This window comes from Petaurus breviceps, unplaced genomic scaffold (genome assembly GCF_028583685.1).
Source record: "Petaurus breviceps papuanus isolate PSGF00001 unplaced genomic scaffold, PetGlider_PUasm1.0 216, whole genome shotgun sequence".
NCBI classification, from domain to species: Eukaryota; Metazoa; Chordata; class Mammalia; order Diprotodontia; family Petauridae; genus Petaurus; species Petaurus breviceps.
Genome location: NW_027185867.1, coordinates 573,003 through 592,646, shown reverse-complemented (window position 1 = coordinate 592,646; position 19,644 = coordinate 573,003). Strand labels below are relative to the sequence as shown.

Below are 19,644 nucleotides of genomic sequence, written 5' to 3'. Positions count from 1 at the left end.
CTCTCTCTCTCTCTCTCTCTCTCTCTCTCTCTCTCTCTCTCTCTCTCACCTTATTTCTCTTTCTTTCTTTCTCTCTCAGGTTTCAGTCCACAGGAAAGCTAACTGGTCATCTGGGCCCTGTTATGTGCCTTACTGTAGATCAGATTTCTAACGGGCAGGATTTGATCATCACTGGTTCCAAAGATCACTACATTAAGGTGTGTACATATAGTATGATCTTTGTCCTTTCCTATTTTTTTTGTTGTGACATTTTAAAAGTTCACATCTTTCTTCCCATGCCCAGAATATTACCCAAATGTGATGACTATGAAAGGCCCAGATAACATTGCTTTCTTTGCAATTCTATGACATAACTTTTTTTTTAAAGCAATTGGGGTTAAGTAACTTGCTCAAGGTTACACAGCCAGTTATTTCTGGGTGTGGTGTTAAGTGTTTGAGCCCGGATTCAATCCCTGGGTCATCCCAACACTGGGGCCGGTGCTTTTACTCGCTGAGCCACCTGGCCACCAAAATTATTGTTCTTTATTTTTTTTTGCAGAGGGGGGAGGGCAGGGCAATTGGGGTTAAGTGACTTGCCCAAGGTCACAGGGCTAGTTTTGTGTTAAGTGTCGAGGCTGGATTTGAACTCAGATCCTCCTGACTCTAAGCTCGGTGCTCTATTCACTGCACCACCAAGCTTCCCCAATGGCATCACTTTTTAGTGTTGATAAGTCAATGGGAAGTCAATGGGAACTCTTCAGATCACCAAAACTTGGCAAAGTCCACCAGGATTTTAGATGATAATAACTTGAATTTATGGAATCTTTAAAGGTTTGCAGAGTTCTTGCCTCACAATCATCCTTTTCCCAATTAATTGATTATGCCTTTTAAAATTAAGTAATAGATAATAAAATATGCAGTTCACTTCAGCACTGCACTTCCCAGTTCAGGGTCCAGGGTTCCTATTTGTGAAAACAGCACTGGCCTTTGAGACAGAAGACTGAATTTCAAATTCTATCTTTGCTGTTTATTATGTGACCTTGAATAAGTCACAATGTCCCTGGGCCTTGGTTTCCTCATCTATAAAATGAAGAAATTGGCCTAGATGACAACTAAAGTCCCTACTATGGTTCTCTGATCTTTCTGGTTTTCAATCCTATATTAATCTTTGACTGATTAATACTGTAGTACCAACTTAAAAATTTCATGGCATGAGAGGAAGTTTACATGCTGACAGAGGATCCTTTCTTTTTAATTCATTTCAACAAATATTTATTAAATGTCCCCTATGTGCAAAAGGATGGATGCCTCTCTTTCCCATTTCCCATTTTCCAAAGGTTCTTTAAGACATTTTATAGTGAAGCTCCAGATTCTTATTCCTATGATACTGGAAATGTTGCTGATCCTCCTAAAAAATAATCTAGGTTTTAAACTGGTCTTTGGTTACAGTTAAGTCATTTCCAATATATAAAATTCCTGTTGCTGAATATGTCCACATTTGTTTACTCAAACATGATAAATTATAGATAGTTTTCTTTAGAATTCTTTGGATAGTAAGGCCTATGATATATGAAAAGTGGTGAAATCTAGTTAAGGTAATGATACTAAAAGTCTTAAATGAACCTAGCTCTCCCATATATATTCCTGCAAAGATCTAAAGTGGACACTAGTTGAATATTGTAATGGTCAAAAAGTCCAAAAAAAGGAAACAGTATAAATTCCCTCATAAAACTTAGGGCTTCAAGACAGCAGCCAGAGGCACTGCCAGAGGGGTGGCTAGTCAGTATGACTTCAGATCAGGACCCTGAAGCAGCATTCTGACCAGGGATGCAAAAGAGGGGCCAGGAACTTGAATCAGAGCCCTGACTACTGACCCTGAAGCCTGTCAGTGTCTGTATGCAAATAAATCAAGAATAGGAAAACAGCAGCAGAAACCCAAGAATTCAGAGTCAAGGCCAAAGTGAACCTAAGGGCAAGAGGAGCATAAACTGGCCCTGGCACAAAGGTCCAGATTAGGAAATGAGTCTGGATGTGTGAGCAAGAAGAAGAGAATACTGGACACAGGGAAAAAGTAGGAACTACAAAGAAGGAAGACTCCAAGAGTGGCTGAAAGAAATAAATGAAATTGGAATAAGGTCTCTGAAAGCAAGAAAGTGGATGGAGAATATATAACTTAGGACAGAAGGCAGAAAATTTGACCCAAGTAATGGAATCCCTGAGGAAAAAAAAATAGAATGGAATAATCAGACTTCAATGTCTCTGTGGATGGAAACAAAATATTCGAACCAACTCAAAGATCACAGTCATTGTCAACTGACTTGAAAAATGAGTCAAGAAAAGATCATAGAAAACCTCAAACTCCCAGAAAACCATGTATTTTTTAAATTCATAAAAGAAAATTGTCCGGTATATTAGAACTAGAGAGCAAAGTGAAAATACAAAAGATTTACCACCTAGTCCCCCTTAAAGAAATCCTACACTGAGAACACCCAGTAATGTCAAAATATGTGAAATAAATTAGAATCACACGACCCAAAAGTAAATTAACATAACAAATAGCATAGTATTCAATAAGTCTGATGACCTACCAGCCCCAATTCTCGTCTCATTATTTGACAAAAAATTTCTGGGTCTACTAGAAAACAGAAATTAGCATTAGAGTAGCATTCCTGATTTTATCTGTGTTCAATATGAACCTCTAAATGTGTATGAGCTGTTGTTCAGTAGTGTCCAACTCGTGGTGACCCCACTGAGGGTTTTCTTAGCAAAGATATATTGGAGTGGTCTGCCTTTCCTTCTCCAGCTCATTTTGCAGATAGACCTGAGGCAAATGGGGTTAAATGGTCACACAAGACCCAGATGTAGAAGGTAGTTTTAAACAAGGAAAGAGCTACATTTCATAGCTCTGGATAGAGGAGGACTTCTGTGAATGGAAAAGGCTGCAGGTAAAGTGGACAGTTTTGATTACATAATATTGGAAAGCTTGTGCAAACCAAATCTATGCAGTCAGAATTATTGGAGAAACAGGTAATAGCCCTTGTAAAACCCATACAAGTCTTAATATCCATGATGTATGGAGAATTTGAGAGCTGGAACAGGCCTCAGTGGCAATCTAATTGTAAGTAAAAGGAACACCCATTATAACATAACTGATTATCATTTCTTTTCTTAAAGACCTTGAAAGGAGGGAAACCCTCAGTTCTACATTTGAACAGATCTATTATTAGGAAGTCTTCCTGACAGCAATTAACAACCACTGGGGAAAAAGGTTCCAAATGAATAATAGTAAAGAAAAGTAAATTAAAATAACCCTTCAGTTTTACATCACCCCATCAGATTGTTTGAAATGACAAAAAAATGGAAAATGACAGTTGTTGGAAATGTTTCAGGAGGACTGGCACACTCACGTAGCTGTGTTCTAAAAAACAATTTAGTGACAAAAAAATCACTAAAATGTATTCTCTTTGACATCTTGATACCACTACTAAGCTTGTGCTCCGAAGAGATCAACAAAGATGTTTATGTACAAAAATATTTATAACAACACTTTTAGTTTTAGGAAAGAAGTAGAACGAAATGAGTGTTCATCAGTTGGGCAATAGCTAAACAAAAATACAAAATATTTGATTTTTGGAATACTGTTGTGCTGTAAGAAATGACAAAAGAGAAAAATTCAGAGAAACATGAGAGTATTTGTATGGACTGATGCCAATGAGCAGAATAATTTGTGTGGTAACTACAATATTGCATAGAAATATAACTGACTTGCTCAAGGATGATCAATGCAGTGACTAATCAGGACTCCAGAAAACAGATGATGAATCATGATTTTCACCAATACATGAGAAATCAAGAGGCAAAATGGTGATGAACTAGAGGTGTAGAAGGGAAAGTACATTTTCAGACACAGACAGCAGAAAACAATGTTCTCATTTGTTCTACAGAGAGACTGTTATTTTTGTTTGGAGAGGGAGTTGGAAGAAGACTAAATACAAAAGGAAGAAAAGAACATCAGTAAACAAAAAAAAAGTTCAGAAAGGAACACAGACATCCAGGGCAGATCGAAACCACAATGTTAAATTTGAATTACAAAAAAAAAATTGTACATAATAGAAAAAAGGCAAACTGTAAACAATATTCAGTTACATATATAATTCCTTTTTTGTTGCATTTTTGAAATGTTTAAATTCATAATTTAAAACTTTTTTCCCTAAAAGATTGCCTAAAAACTAGAGCTCAAGTTTATTCCTACTAATCTCTCACATTAAGTTCCTTTGTACTGACCATTTTAAGGTAATATCTTTATTTTAGGGTAGAAATATAGTATAAAGAGAGCCTTCAAGTCAGGAAGAGCTGGATTTAAGTAACACCACTGACAGAAATTCCCTGTATGATTCTGGGCAAGTCATTTAGCCTCTCACTGCTTCCAAGAAATTTGCTAAGATTAAATAGCATAGCAGATACATTGCTGACAAATGTTCCCTCACTGGTAGTTCCCCATATCAATGAAATCATCTTCTAGTTCAAAAAAAAACAATTGTTATTTAACGTTACACATGCTTAACCCTTTTCTTTCTGTTGTTTTAGATGTTTGATGTAACTGAAGGGGCTCTTGGAACTGTAAGTCCTACTCACAATTTTGAGCCCCCTCATTATGATGGCATTGAAGCCCTTACTATACAAGGAGACAATCTTTTCAGTGGATCCAGAGACAATGGAATAAAGAAATGGGATTTGTCTCAAAAAGACCTTCTTCAGGTAATATAAGATCTTTGAATGCTATGACAGCTACACTAAAAACTATTGCCTGTTCCCTACAACTTCTGTGCACAATTTCTACATAAATATCTTTAAGTATGCTCTCAATCAGGGCTTATTATAATGAGGTTTTTATTCCAATTAGGTAAAATATTCAGTTAAAAGAAAATGTGAAATTTGTAGCAGTGCTACAAAGCTCTGTGTCCTTCACATAAATAAGAATTTAACATTCTAAGTATAGAATAATGGCTGCATCTTACATTTATAAGATATTAAGTGAATTTACAAAATTAGAAAGATTTGGTATAGTGAACTACATGTACAATATATGTATATAACACATGCATCACATACAATAATAACCTAAGAATAGCAAGCTATTATGGAAAAATATCACAACAGTTAGGACCTAACATTTGTCACCATTAGGCTGGTTTTTCCTTTAAAGATATTGGAAACATCTTTGAGATATACTGGCTCATGGGACTAAAGGCTCAGACTATTGGCATAGTTTCCTGCTTAGCTGAGTATAAAATTGCAGTAGGAGTTTCAGGCATTATCTTGGCTGGTAGAAAACAGTTGGCAACTTGGGCAAAGCAGTTTCTCTCAACTAAATCAAGTTGGTGTGTCTTTAGTGCATATCCATGTTTAATATCTTTCTTGTTCTGTAGTTAAGTAAATCTCCTTTGGTTAATGTTGAAGAACTAATGAGTGTCTCCTTTAGTTCTGGTATCTAACCAATACTAGTAGGGGGCTGACCTTCGTCCAGCTCAGCACCGTGGCATAGCACAGGGATTCTTAACCTGGGGTCTGTGAAGTTTTTTTTTTTTAATATTTTCATAACTGTGTTTCAGTATCATTGGTCTCCTTGGTAATCCTATATATTTTATTTTCTGCATTTAAAACTATTTTTCTAAGAAGAGGTCTATAGGTCTCATCTGACTGCCAAAGGTATCTATAACACAAAGGTTAAGAACTCCTAATGTAGCAGAAAGAGCACTGGACTTGCAGCTAGAAGACCTAGATTTGATTCTGGCAGAACTAAATCTGATCCTCAGCCCTCTTCATCTACAAAATAGGGTTAATAATTGCACTGCCTTTTTTTTTTCATGAGGATCAATTGAGATAATATATGCAAAATACTTAGTAACTATAAGGTACTATATAAATAGAATTAAAAGTGATATATAAATTTTAATTCACATATAAACTTAAAATCATATGAGTCAAAAAGCTTCATATTTTTCCATCTAACTCAAAAAGTTCTGAGCCAAATAGATCACCAGTTATCATATCTAATATTCGTTCATATTAAAACAGCTAAGTGGATGAAGCCCTGGACTTAGAGTTAGCAAGTCCTAAGTTCACATCTGGCCTCAGACACTTAGCTGTGTAACCCTGGGCAAGTCACTCTGTTTGCTTCCATTTTTTCATCTGTAAAATGGGAATAGTAATAACACCTACCTCTCTGGTTTGTTGTGAGAATCAAAAGATAATAATTGTAAAGAACTTTAGCATATTACCTGGCACATAGTCAGCACTATGTAATTGTTATTTCATTATTATTTTTGTCCATTAAATCCCCTAGATCTTTTTCACACAACTTGCTGTATAGTACACTGTGGATATTTTTTTAACCCAAGTAGAGGACCTTGCATTTATCTCCATAAATCTTGCCTTTTAGCATTCAACCCATAATTTTTGTCCCACAAGATATTTTTGGATCATGATTCTGTTATCCAATAGGGTAGCTTTCCCTTTCATTTTTGTGTCATCTACAAAATCATCTCTTCCAACCCCCTCATTTTGCAGTTGAGGAAATTGATACCCAGATGGATATTTTTTAGAGTTGCCAAAGATTATATACAAGTCTAGCACTATTTCCACTATACCATACTGGTTCTTGTTTGTCTAGGCAAATCAATCTGTGATGTTCTAGCACATCAAGATTGAATGAATGCACTTACTAGCTGTGTGACTTTGGGCAAGTCACTTAACCCCAATTGCCCTCCAAAAAAAATGCAAAAAGAATAAATAATGAATTTGGGGGGGGGGCAGCTAGGTGGCACAGTGAGTAAGAATGCCAGTGCCGGAGTCGGGAGGACCCAGGATTGGTTCCAGCCTCAGATACTTAACACCCACACAAAAAAAAACTGGCCATGTAACCTTGGGCAAGTTACTTAACCCTGCTTTAACAAAAAAAAAAGAAGAAGAAGATTGAATGAATGCATTTCCAGAAACCTGAGGAAATAGGTTAGTTGTAGCTGTGGTAGAAAAAAGAATTCTATTTGACTTTTGGTAAGACATTGCACTTCTCTGAAAACCATCCCATGCGTGTGTAAAATGAAGAGGTTTAGGACTAGATGATTTGAAAATGACATAGAACTAGGAAGAAAAGCAACACATTAGACTACAGAATGATAATCCAAAGATGTCTTTGTGAGTGGGTTCAGAATGAATAAAATGAATATCAGTGTATAGAAATAGAAAATACCGTGCTTAAAAAGCATCATTTATACAACAGAAGGTAGATAATATAACATGATCTTTTAAAATTTATTTTTTGTCTACATCTTTTATATTAACAGTATCTTTCAATGAAGAACCAAGCTCCCATCAATATAGATGGCAACTCTAATTCAAGAGTCTTAAGGGGTTGCTTGGAAGGAACTTGATCTTAAATGATATGTAATGACTACTGAGTCACATTGCTGGGATGTTTCCGAAGCATAACTTGAACCCAGGTCTTTCGTATTCTACAGTCAGGCCTCTCTTCACTATGCAATGCCACCCTAATAAAGTTCCCTTATTCAGAATAAGAGAAGTCATGGTCCTACTGTCCTTTTTCTAAATGAGACACTTCTGTATTGTGTTCAGTTTTGGATGCTGCATTTTAAAGAAGACATTGCCAAGCTGGGGTGTGTCTAAAGGGATGTTCAAGATTGTGAGAGGACTGGTAACAATGCCATATGAACATCCTTTGAAATGTTGCCACCTGACAGATAGATGATTAATAAAGGCCTGTTAATGCACTGATTGATTGAAGTGGGGCATTTTAGCTTGGAAAAGTGAGGACTTAACTGGGAATATATGTGTCTTCAGATATTTGAGGGCATGTCTTATGGAAGATTGTTTTTGTTTAATTGTTTTGCTTGGTTCAAGGGGTAGAACTAGGGGCAATGGATAAAAGTTGAAAAGAGACAAATTTAGGCTCTATGTATGTAATATCTCTGAACCCTTATAACTGTCTAAAAGTTGAATAGGCTACTTTGGGAGTTAATGAACTCTCAGATGGAAGTCTTTGTGTATAGACTAGATGACCACTTGTCACTGGTGTGATAGAGGGCATTCTTGCTCACATGTGATCTCTGAGATCTCTTCTGACTCTGAGAGTCTGCATTTCTGTAAGTACCAGTGACAACACTTCCAGTTCTAAAATCTATGATCACATATTAAATAATTTCATTTAATTATTTAATTATTACTAGTGGTTGGGTTTCAAAAGAATTATTTCATCAAAATAATTAAGAATTTTTTTTCTTATTACTGTTCTCAGCACCACAGAAAAAGGTGTGGTATTAGATTATTATCAAATCATTCAAAGGGGAATATAGTCTTTTATAGTAGATAATACCATAATATGTTTCGGTAGAGTAAAAGGGAGTTTCTAATAGAATAAAAGATACTAGCTAATAAAAAGCAATATTTACTGACTCTGAATGAGGACATGTGTATGTGTTTATATACACATATTTGTAGACACACACATACACAGACACGGTATTGGTTCTTACAACTTTAAAGACAAGTAGGAGCCAGGTCTCTGGTGCCAGAGGACTTGAGTTCAGAACCTACCTTTAACACTACCTCTTTGACCTCTGTTAAGCCACTTAAGGTCTCTGGGCCTCAGTTTCTTCACCAATAAAATAAGGGAATTGAACCAGGTGGCCTCTGAAGTCTTTGAATATGTGATCTCATTATTCCATGATCGCTATAATCCTATATCTATGAACAAAGTTCATTGTCATCTTTGGAAAACAAATTACATAAGATTTTTTTCTGTTTATTCTTTAAACCATGAATTATTTCTACAAAAAGTTTAGACAAGTTTGGGCTACTCCATTTTAGTTATTTACACCTATTTTTATATGAAAAGAGAAGGGTGGGGAAGTCTTCCATTTATATTCTGGTCTCTCTTTTCCTTCCCCCCAGCAAGTTCCAAATGCACACAAGGATTGGGTGTGTGCCTTGGGTATGATTCCAGGACATCCCATTCTGCTCAGTGGCTGCAGAGGGGGCATTTTGAAACTCTGGAATGTGGATACGTTTGTACCAGTTGGAGAGATGAAGGGTCATGATAGTCCCATAAATGCCATTTGTGTCAATACTACCCAGATTTTTACTGCAGCTGAGTAAGTCTGTTTCCTATATGGTTTTCTTTTTATATTATTTATGTCTAATCTTCACAGACATTTTATTATATATATGCGTGTGTATATATATATATATATGTATGTATATCTTCCTCAAACCTAGAAATTAATTTTTCCTGTAACTTATATCATCACTCTGATCTCTGTTTTAAGATTTCTTTATGATAGCTCATTTATGCTTGGGGGGGATACATTTTCTTTCTAACATTAAATTAAAATAATGTATACCATTTTTCTATTAAACATTTGTACTTTTCATTAATAGTTTTTCAATCACTAATTTTATTTCTTGGTAATTAAAAATGATTCAGAGATTACTCATTTTTAAAGTCTTTTTTTTACAGAAGATCATGGCCCTGCCACTAGTCACATGTACATGGATAAGTCACTGTAATCCTTCCTTGCCTGCTACCTTACATTTGAAACAAGAATAGTAATAGGTCTTCCTTATTACCTTATAGTATAAAATAAGGAAAGATTTTTAGTAACTGATTTGGAAATGAGTGTTTTACTCAATTATGTAATTGAATTGTTATTAGTGTATTATTATTGATTCCAGACATGTGCTTTCATTGGTGTACAGAACTTCTGATAATGAGACTCCCTCCACCAACGTAGCGACTAATGTATAATTTTTGATCTTGGAACTCTTAAGTTCTGTGATGTGGACAGGGTAAAGTGACAGAGCCTGTATGGGTTAGAGGTAGTATATGAATCCAAGGCTTCTTGATTCTGAGGATAGTTCTCTGTTCAACATTTACGTACTATGTAAGAGACTGCCCAAGAGAATTCAGGGGCTAATTCACTAATATATTTACCTATATAGGAGTCTTTCCTAGTTGTAACCATGCTTTAATGATTTTTCCGATGTGCTCAATTCAGAAATAACTTTAGCTGTAACTTATATCCTTTCCCTTTCTGTTGGATAACTCCTGCATATGAGAATTTGTTCTAATTATTCTTTTCCTATAAACTGACTTCCTCCTGGCATTCCTGTTATATCGTGACAGACCGGCTTCTTCCTTTGTACTACTCATTTTGGTTGACAGTGCTGATTTTTGTTACTTTCTTCAGAACCTTAGTGTTCCTCTCCCTTTTCCCCATCATTTTTGTTGGTTCACTTCAATGTACTAAAAGTAACCAAATCTGGTTCGCATTTTGCTGCCAACTCTCTCCATCTGAAATTCTGATTTTGGCTTTGGTTTCTAAGATTATTAAGAACTTGTGCAGAACTGAGCTTAACCTATTTTTTGGATTTGGCAACTATTTGATATTAAAATCTCATGATGGAAGATAGAAAATGATAGGCAGAAAAGTGAAAATAAACTTAAAAATTGTTAGCTCTGGAAAGATGGGGTTTCATATTGCTGTAGTTACCATGATTAGAATCTCAGCCTGACAAACAGATACTCTTATTTCAGATCATGGTTTGGACATGGCTACCAGTTCCAGTAAGCACCCATCTTCTCTTTTGTTAATATACTACAGAAGCTATAAATGAGACTGAGCAGTATACTGTAATAATGAAAGCACTAAACTTCACAATGGAATATGAAGAGTGAAATACATATTTCCTTTACCTGTGTGACCACTGGCAAATTATTTGACTACATTGGGCTTTCTGTATAGATAGATCAGATCTAGATAAAAATAGCTTAGATAATCACTTCCTAGAATTCTATGAAGCATTATTAGTAGTTCTGCTAGCATTTGCTTATAGCCTCCCGACAAGACTATCAGTTAATTTTTAATGTTTTAATAAGATTAGACAAAGGGGCATATTGGAGAGTGATAGAAGAGTAATACCCCACAATCATGATTATGTCTATTTAATAAATTGTCTTAGGTACTCATAGTCATTGCATCTCTCCTTCAAGAATACAACCAAATTTTCTGTTTCAAACTTTTCCTAGGTCACTTGGTAGGTTTTATGTTAATGTTTAGTGCCATTTCTCAGTGAGCTTCTGGTTTGCCTGTGTAGTTGTGCTATTTAATGCAAGTACAAACTCATCTTTGCTTGATTTTTAATATACTGATTTTGGGATAAGTTACCCTCTCTATCTACCACTTCCCCCACTCAGAGGGCAAGAATTGTTTCATTTTGGCCTTTTTATCTCAATTCCTAGCACAATTCCTGTCTACTGACAGTTATAAATATTTTTAAACACAATAATGATATTGTCGTAAGACTTTTTATAAGATCCTGATTTGATTTCAAAATTTCTGATGTCCCCCAGCAACTGGTTATAACTTCATTTTGGTCTTCTTTTGGAACAGTTCAGTTAGTAGAATACAGCTGTGGAGATAACCTTCAGGTTTTCAAGGCCATGTCAGTGGAATGCAAGTTATATTAAATCCTACCAAATATGGAAGACTTCAAATATATAACTAGTGATAAACTACATGTCTGTTATCTAATGTTGTTTATTTCTGTCATTAAATATATATTTACATATACATGTATATAAATTTAAATATACACATTTAAGCAGGCTAGTCGTCAGATGACAGATAAATCATAACTCATAATGGTTAGTTACTATGTTGGGAGGATTTGCATTGCAGGCTTTGTGGAGATAATAGTCATGCAGATAAAATCATATATCTCTGAAGTATTGAAGGAATACAGCTTTCAGAAATTGTTGTAGAACAGTGATGATTTAGACCAATAGCTGACAAAAATTCACAAGAATCTAATAGTTATTTTTATCTGACTTTATTTTGTGCATCTATTTATTAATTTTTTATATTTTATTTCTCAGTGATCATACTGTGAGGATCTGGAAGGCACGCAGTTTGCAAGATGGTCAGATCTCTGACTCAGGAGATCCCAGTGAAGATATTGCCATTAACTAAACACAAATTTAGATAGTCATTAAATGGAAAACTGTGATAAAAGATAATGTGTGTACTCTTTTATACTTTGTCTCATACTAGGCAAGCTTTGCTGAATGAAATAAACTGGAAACACATATTACCTAAATTGCTAAATATAAATTGTATCCACATACCCCATGCTTAATCTAAAACACACAAACACACACACAGAAATATATACCCTATTATGGATAAAATACTTGAGTCTAACTTTATTTGTGGCCTAATATTTATACCTCTATATAAAAAAGAACCTTAAATTCTTTTATCTTTATTTGCTTTCCTAACAGTCATGATAAAGGATTTGAAACTGGAATACAGTGCAAAACAGTTAACTGTTATAAGTGTACTATTCACATAATTTTCATATTATAATAGATTGGAAATGGTAATGAAATTATAGTCCCTGATATCTACGATGTTTCTTGAAATGCATTCTATCTTAATGTATTAACTAAGAGTACTAAATAATTTCTGTTGATGTTAGCCTTTCCCCTTATTGATCAAAGTTATGTGGCTCTATTATCCTCTGCGCTCAGGACTGAAATGCTATTAGATTGCTACATTTTGTTCTTAGTGCTGTTCATATCTTCTGTGATGAGAAACATTTTTATGTTCTGACTGTTAGAATCTAACTGTTAGAATCTAACAGAATATATTAATCTATTTTCCTATGAAGTGTTTCTATTATCACCTCTTAATTTCAATTTTATTTTACAACAAAATGTTCTTCCTTTTTATCTAATTTTTATATTTTCTGCTAATTACATTTTAAATATACTACATTTTTTAACCTTGGCAGTAACAATAAGAAACATATCTGCAGTGGGAAAAGCTTTGTAAATAAGTGAAATGTAAAGAAAGATTACTTTCATTGTGCTTGTATGAATTTTTAAATGTTATAGAATGGAAATGAAAAAGGATGTATAATTTATCCAGAGCCTTAGTCTTCATTTGTAAATGCTGGCAATTTAAAATTTTATGTAAGTCAACATTTTAAAATGCTGTTTCCTTGTTTTGTGGTATGTGTTTTGCTGAAAATATTCTTATAAGTGAAAGCTTGGGCAGAGCTTAAATAAACCTACCCATATGAATTTCTTGTCTTTATTTAAGGCTTTCCAGTGGATATCTTCATGCCGTGTTCCTGCCTCTAGACTGCTCCCCAGCTCCATCCCTGGCACCCATACTCTGAGTTCTCCCTAACTGGTCTGATCCAAACCTATCAAGATGCTACTTTCCAGCCATATTTGTTCCATATATATGACCCCATTTTCCTCTTTCTTACCTATCTTCCCCTTTCTACTTCTAGCTTTGAACACCCATCCCTTGCCACTTTCACCACTAATTGCCACTACTATATTTTGGCTTCCCTGATGTAAGTTCTGTGAAGTAGGTTCTATCTTTATATTTGTATTTGTGTCCCGAGGCACTTAGTTCAGTGCCTGGAATATAGTAAATACTTAATAAATGCTTTTTCATTCATTTGGTGGGGCTTTATCATCAAGGGGACAAAGTCTATTTTTCCTCACCTGGAAGAAGGGACTTAAGGATTATGGGAATCAGAAGCTATTCAGAATGGGGTAAACTTAGGAACTGTTGAGTACCGAGAAAGGGGAGAAGGAGAAGGAATGTGGATGTGTTTCACTTATTAGTTGCCAGCTAATTATAAGTGAAAAGCACTGCTACCCCACACTGAATATAATTATGAGCTGTTGGAGACTTGTCTGAGTCACTGGCCTTCTTAAGGAGTGATCTGCCTGACAAGATTTTGAAGTTTCCTTAACTGTTGCTACTGGGACCTAGTAAATTTATCCCCTCTCCTCTTGCTTCCATTTCCTCACCTTGTCTCTTCTTGGCAAATGCTTGCTTTCAGAAGTTAACTGCTCTCTTTAAAATATTATTTTCACCTTTAATTTTATTAATAGATTATGTCTCCAGATAAGATGAGCTTATTTTCATTGCATCCTGGGTAACTGCTTACTATAAAAGAGTTCGTGATGCCATGGGTACATAGAAACACATAATTTTTGAAGTCAGTTCTTTGAAATCCTAAAGATCAACAATTCCTGCCATTGTAGCAATACTGTAAATTTCCCACAAAATATTTCTTGTCCAATCGTGGTATATTCTCTTTCGGTCAAGGTTTTACCAAAGGAGATCCTTTTCACTCATGCAAGCAAATTTCCCAGAAAATATTTCTTGTCCAATCATGGTATATTCTCTTTTGGTCAAGGTTTTACCAAAGGAGATCCTTTTCACTCATGCAAGCAGAAAGTCTTAACTAAACCTACAAATGCAAGAAACTGCACAATCTCTAACTCTTGTAATGAAATGAATACAATGAAATAAAACAAGTCACGAGGTCATACCATCCTTACCATTCAATGTTTTTTCCTTTTGGGTAAAGCATTCCATTCAGTGTAACAAGATAAAGGCATCAAATGACAAGCAAAAAGAGAAACTTGCTTGAACAACATAGGTTATGCCTCATACCATTATTTTTTCCCAACAGTAGTTGAAAACCTCAATTTCTGGTTTCTCTCTTTTATGGTAATGCATCACTAAATTCAATGTCTTTCACTTGATTCTGCTTTGAGTATGTTTTTCTTTGAAAGAATATCATCCTTCAACGTGAATCATGGGGATTCCACAAAAACTCCCATTGTGACAGAATATTCGAAAGACATTGCTTCATTACAGTAGATCCAACAGGGGTCTTTTTGAAAACTTTCCCATATTGTTTGGAATCACTGTCTATTAACTTCCAGTACCAGACGCACAGGGCTGCAAGTTGCCTTAGTCTTAATGTCAATCAATGCATTTCAAAACACTGCTTTCCTATAAAGCATAACAGGGAGATACTGTTTATTTAAGTTCAAAAAATTGAGCTAAAAAATGACAAGCGTTTTTAAATGTCTGTGGAATTATGTTTAAATAAACACTATCTGCATATGAAGCTATAGCCAAGCTTTATGTGAAAGTTATATACAAAAAAGCATTGATTGGCATTGAGACTAAGCATATTCAAAGCAGAAAAAAAAGGAAAACATTGAATTCAATGATGCATCGCTATAAAAGAGAGAAACCAGAAATAGAGGCTTTTTCCTTCAGAACAAAGCATTCCATTTAATGCAATGAGATAAAGTAATCAAATGTAAAGCAAAAAGAGAAATGGGACTAATACAACTCTGATTATTACTCATACCATCTTCTTCCCATCACTAGTTTAAAACCTCAGTTTCTGGTTTCTAACTTTTATGGGAATGCATCATTGATTTCGATGTCTTTTTCTGGATTCTGCTTCAAATATGCTTCTCCTTTGAAAGAATGTCTTCTTTCAACCTGAATCATTGGGGTTCCACGAAAAATCCTAATATTACAAGGTGCTTAAAGATTTTTTTTCATTCCAATAAATCCAATAGGGATCTTTTTGAAAGCTTTGCAATTCTGTTTGGAATCACTTAATACTGATACAGGGTTGCAATGTGCCTTAGTCTCAATATCAATCAATGCTTTTCAATATATTGCTTTCCTATAAAACTAGGATAAAGTCTAACACAGAGATGGTGTTTATTTAAATGCTATTCCATGGATATTTGGAAATGCTTGTAATTTTTGTAATAATCTTGTAATATTCAATGTAATATGTAATTCAGTGTAATAATCTTTAAAATGCTAAAAGCAGACAAAGTTCATTGAATAGAGTAAGTTTCCCATGATATTTTTTCCAGAAAAAGTCCCATGGTCACATATTCCAAGGTACTAAAGACATTGCTTCATTCCAGTAGGCAAAAAAAAAGGGATCTTCTGAAACAAGGTGCTAAATAATTGAAGAACTGAAACAAGGCACTAAGTACTTCTTTGCTTGCCATTATATCACCCCATTTTCTTTTTCCTGTATTTCTTTTCCCTGCCTTTCCCTATCTAGCTTTTCTCTTCCCTTTCTTTCCCTTCATACATACAAAGCTGTATCTTTCAGCTGTTCTATATTGATCCCACACTAACCAGGGTATCACTTAGGGAAATGTTTTCATATTTCTGGTAGTGATTAACAAAGCAAATACAGATGATAATGTGCATCTTGAGGGTTAATTTTCTTTCATTTTTTCAAATCCTTTATTAACTTCTGATTTACATCATTCATTTACACCAGATTTTGAGCTACAAATTTTCTCCTCATTTTTCCCCTACCCACCGCCCCAAAATAGCAGTCCCACAGAATATTCCCTCCTCCAATCTGCTCTCCCCCATATCTTCTCCCATACCCCCTTCAACATGATGGATCTGTATGACCCAGTGGCTGTATATCTTATTTCCCAATTACATGTAAAATAGCATTAATAATAGTATATATATATATATTTTTTTTTTAAACAATTGATTTTAAAACTTTGAATTCCAGATTCATTCCCTTCTTTCCTTGTCACCCACCCTTACTGGGAAGATAAGCAATTCAGTATAACATAGTAGATATATTGTAAAAGACTAACTATATTTCCCTCCCTCCTATCCCACTGCCCACTTGTTCTATTTTCTAATTTGATCTTGTCCCTTTTCAAAAGTGAGTGCTTCCAACTTCCTTCCCCTCCGCCCCAGCCGGTCATCCCATCATCCCCCCTTCCATTCCCTTCCCCCCTACTTTCCTGTAGGGTGAGGTACCCTATTTAGTGTGTATGTCATTCCCTCCCCGAGCCAAATTCAATGAGAATAAAGTTGACCCATTCCCTTTTGCCTTCCTATTCTTCCCCTCCATTGTAACCATTTTTCCCTTCTATATGATAGTTTACCCCATTCTGTCTCTCCCCATCTTCTCTCATTATACTCCTCTCACCTCTTAATTTCACCTTTTAAGTATCATCCCTTCCTATTAAATTGGTCCTGTGCCCTCTATCTATGTAAACCTGTAAACATATATACACACATTAACATATGTATTCATACACCCCGTATACCCTCTGATATAGACATATATTCCCTTCAACAATTTTCATACTGAAAAAAGTTTCATCAGTTACAATTATTGTTTTTCCATGTAGGAATGTTAATAGTTCAACTTTGATAAGTTCCTTATGATTTCTTTTCCCTGTTTACCTTCTCATGCTTCTCTTGCTTCTTGTATCTGAATGTCAAATTTTCTATTCAACTCTGGTTTTTTTCATCAAGAATGCTTGAAAGTCCTCTATTCCACTGAATGACCATATTTTCCCCTGAAACATAATACTCAGTTTTGCTGGGTAGGTGATTCTTGGTTTTAATCCCAGCTCCTTTGCCCTCTGGAATATCACATTCCAAGCCCTTTGATCCCTCACTGTAGAAGCTGCCAGATCCTGGGTTATCCTGATTGTGTTTCCACAATATTCAAATTGTTTCTTCCTGGCTGCTTGTAATATTTTCTCCTTGATCTGGGAATTATAGAACCTGGCTATAATATTCCTAGGAGTTTTCTTTTTGGGATCTTTTTCAGGAGGTGATCGGTAGATTCTTTCAACCTCTATTTTGCCTTCTGGTTCTAAAACATCAGGGCAGTTTTCCTTGAGAATTTCTTGGAGGATGATTTCTAGGTTCTTTCTTTGATCATGGCTTTCAGGTAGTCCAATAATTTTTTAATTATCTCTCCTGGATCTATTTTCCAGGTCAGTGCTTTTTCCCATGAGATATTTCACATTGCCTTCTATTCTTTCATTTGTTTGGATTTGTTTAACAGCATCTTGATTTCTCATAAAGCCATTAGCTTCCATTTGCTCCAATCTAATTCTGAAGCAATGATTCTCCTCAGTGAGCTTTTGAGATTCTTTTTCCATCTGGCAAATTCGGCTTTTTAAGGCATTCTCCTTATTGCCTTTTTTGAGCCTCTTTTGCCATTTGAGTTAGTCTAATTTTTAAGGTATTATTTTCCTCAGTCAGGCTGTTGACTCTCATTTCATAATTTTCTTGCATTGTTCTCATTTCTCTTCCCAATTTTTCCTCCAGTTCTCTTATCTCCTTCTTAAGGTCCTCTGTGGCCTGTAACCAGCTTGTATTTTTCTTGGAAGCTTTTGGTGCAGGAGTTCTGACTTCACTGTCTTCCTCCTGTTCCATGCTTTGATTCTTTTTGTCCCCAAAGTAGGAGTCTAATGTTGGATTGCTTTGCTTGGTTTACTTCCTTTGCCTGCTGATTTTGCCTCTCAATTACTTGACTTTTGCGCTTTTTGCCACAGTAAGACTCTGCCACCAGACAGGGGAGCTTCTTTCCAAATGCTGGGGTTTTCTCACCTGCGGGACATATTAGATGGGTGCCCTCGCTGAGGTCTCCACACGCTCTGGCAAGCTGGACACACACCCCAGGATCTCCACCCTAGACTACAATTCGGATCCAAGCAGGTTGAAGCAGTGGTCAGACTGGTCGCTTAGTCCCCCTACCCTCTGCAGGCCAGGAGCTGACGCTGCCACGTGGTGCTGGCTGGCTGTGCCAGCATCTCAGTGGCTTCTTGTCCCAGGGGCAAAAGCCCACGCATTCCCAACTAGTGGGTCCCAAAATCCAGACTGCACTGACTTCTCACTTTGTCCTTAGCATCTATGTGTTGATAATTCTGGAAACGGCCACAGCTGCTGGTGATCTGGAGTCCCTCCAGCCGGAGGCTGGTCAGGCCTGCCCTGGGGCTAAAGCCTCGGTGTGGGGCTGGGGTCGGCTTCCAGAGTGCTGCACTGGCTGCTTGCTGCCAGCCTGTCCTCAGCAGGAGGTTACCTTCTCTGTGTCATTTTGTGGGTTCTATAGCTCCAAAGTTTGTTCAGAGTCCCCTTTTACATGGATTGGAGGTGGTGGGAGCCGGAGCCAAGAAGAGGTCCTGTTTCTACTCCGCCATCTTCAAGGGTTAATTTTCTAATCCCGCATATTGCTTATCACTTTTGCATAGTCTATCATAGAAGCAGTTGGGATTTTCTTTCTCTTCTTGTAATGTTTTCTGAAATTTATCCCAGTTCCCTGATCTAGTAGCAGACTTTCATTCCCTGAAGAAAGTTTTCTCTCTTTTTGCAATCTGATGTAATCCTCAGGATCATTTGGGTTTCAATTAAGATCTTTAAGAGGTCAAAGTAGGGCTTTGTAGGAAGTAGTCAATTTATTGCTTACCTTTCCACAAAGGGAGAACAAAGTTTGGGTTAAATCTGTAACCTCTCCCCTAAAAATTGCACCACAGGTGCTTGATCCTCTTCAAAATTGGGACTATCTCTTCTCCAAATGTAAAGATCAATGGGGCATAAAGCACATGCATGTTGATCATGAGTGGCAACCTCTTCAGAGAAAAAATGCCTTTAGTTTTTCTTTGCCTCATCAGAAATCAAACTCTTAGGAGTAAGGAGGAGATGCAGAGACTAGGGTAGGGGAAGGAGGATATGAAGGAGTTGTAGCTGGCAAAGGTGGCTCTCTGGTGTCTCACTGCTGTCTGCTGGGGGTTCTTTGAGCTGCGGTTATAGAGCAGTAGCTGGGTCAGGAACAGAGGGTGTGGTAGCAGAAAAAGGTTGAAAAGGGGAAAGCAACAGATAGTGCAGAGGCAAGAATGAAGGACAGCCTGGGGACTGGAGACGGAGGAGTGGAAAAGGCTGGAAAGCTAACGATAAA

At 36.2% G+C, this 19,644-nt stretch overlaps 1 protein-coding gene across 5 annotated transcripts in view; it reads left to right on the top strand.

The window, feature by feature from the left end:
• The window catches only part of KIF21A (kinesin family member 21A), a 185,551-nt gene extending 172,410 nt beyond the window's left edge, over positions 1–13,141 (top strand). For all 5 annotated transcript variants that reach the window (XM_069094223.1, XM_069094221.1, XM_069094222.1 and 2 more), the window contains 4 exons: positions 80–197; positions 4,567–4,737; positions 8,950–9,149; positions 11,933–13,141. In XM_069094223.1, the coding sequence (XP_068950324.1) occupies positions 80–197; positions 4,567–4,737; positions 8,950–9,149; positions 11,933–12,026 (583 nt within the window). In that variant the 3' untranslated portion in view covers positions 12,027–13,141. The remainder of the gene's footprint in view (positions 1–79; positions 198–4,566; positions 4,738–8,949; positions 9,150–11,932) is intronic.
• Positions 13,142–19,644: the final 6,503 nt, after the last annotated feature.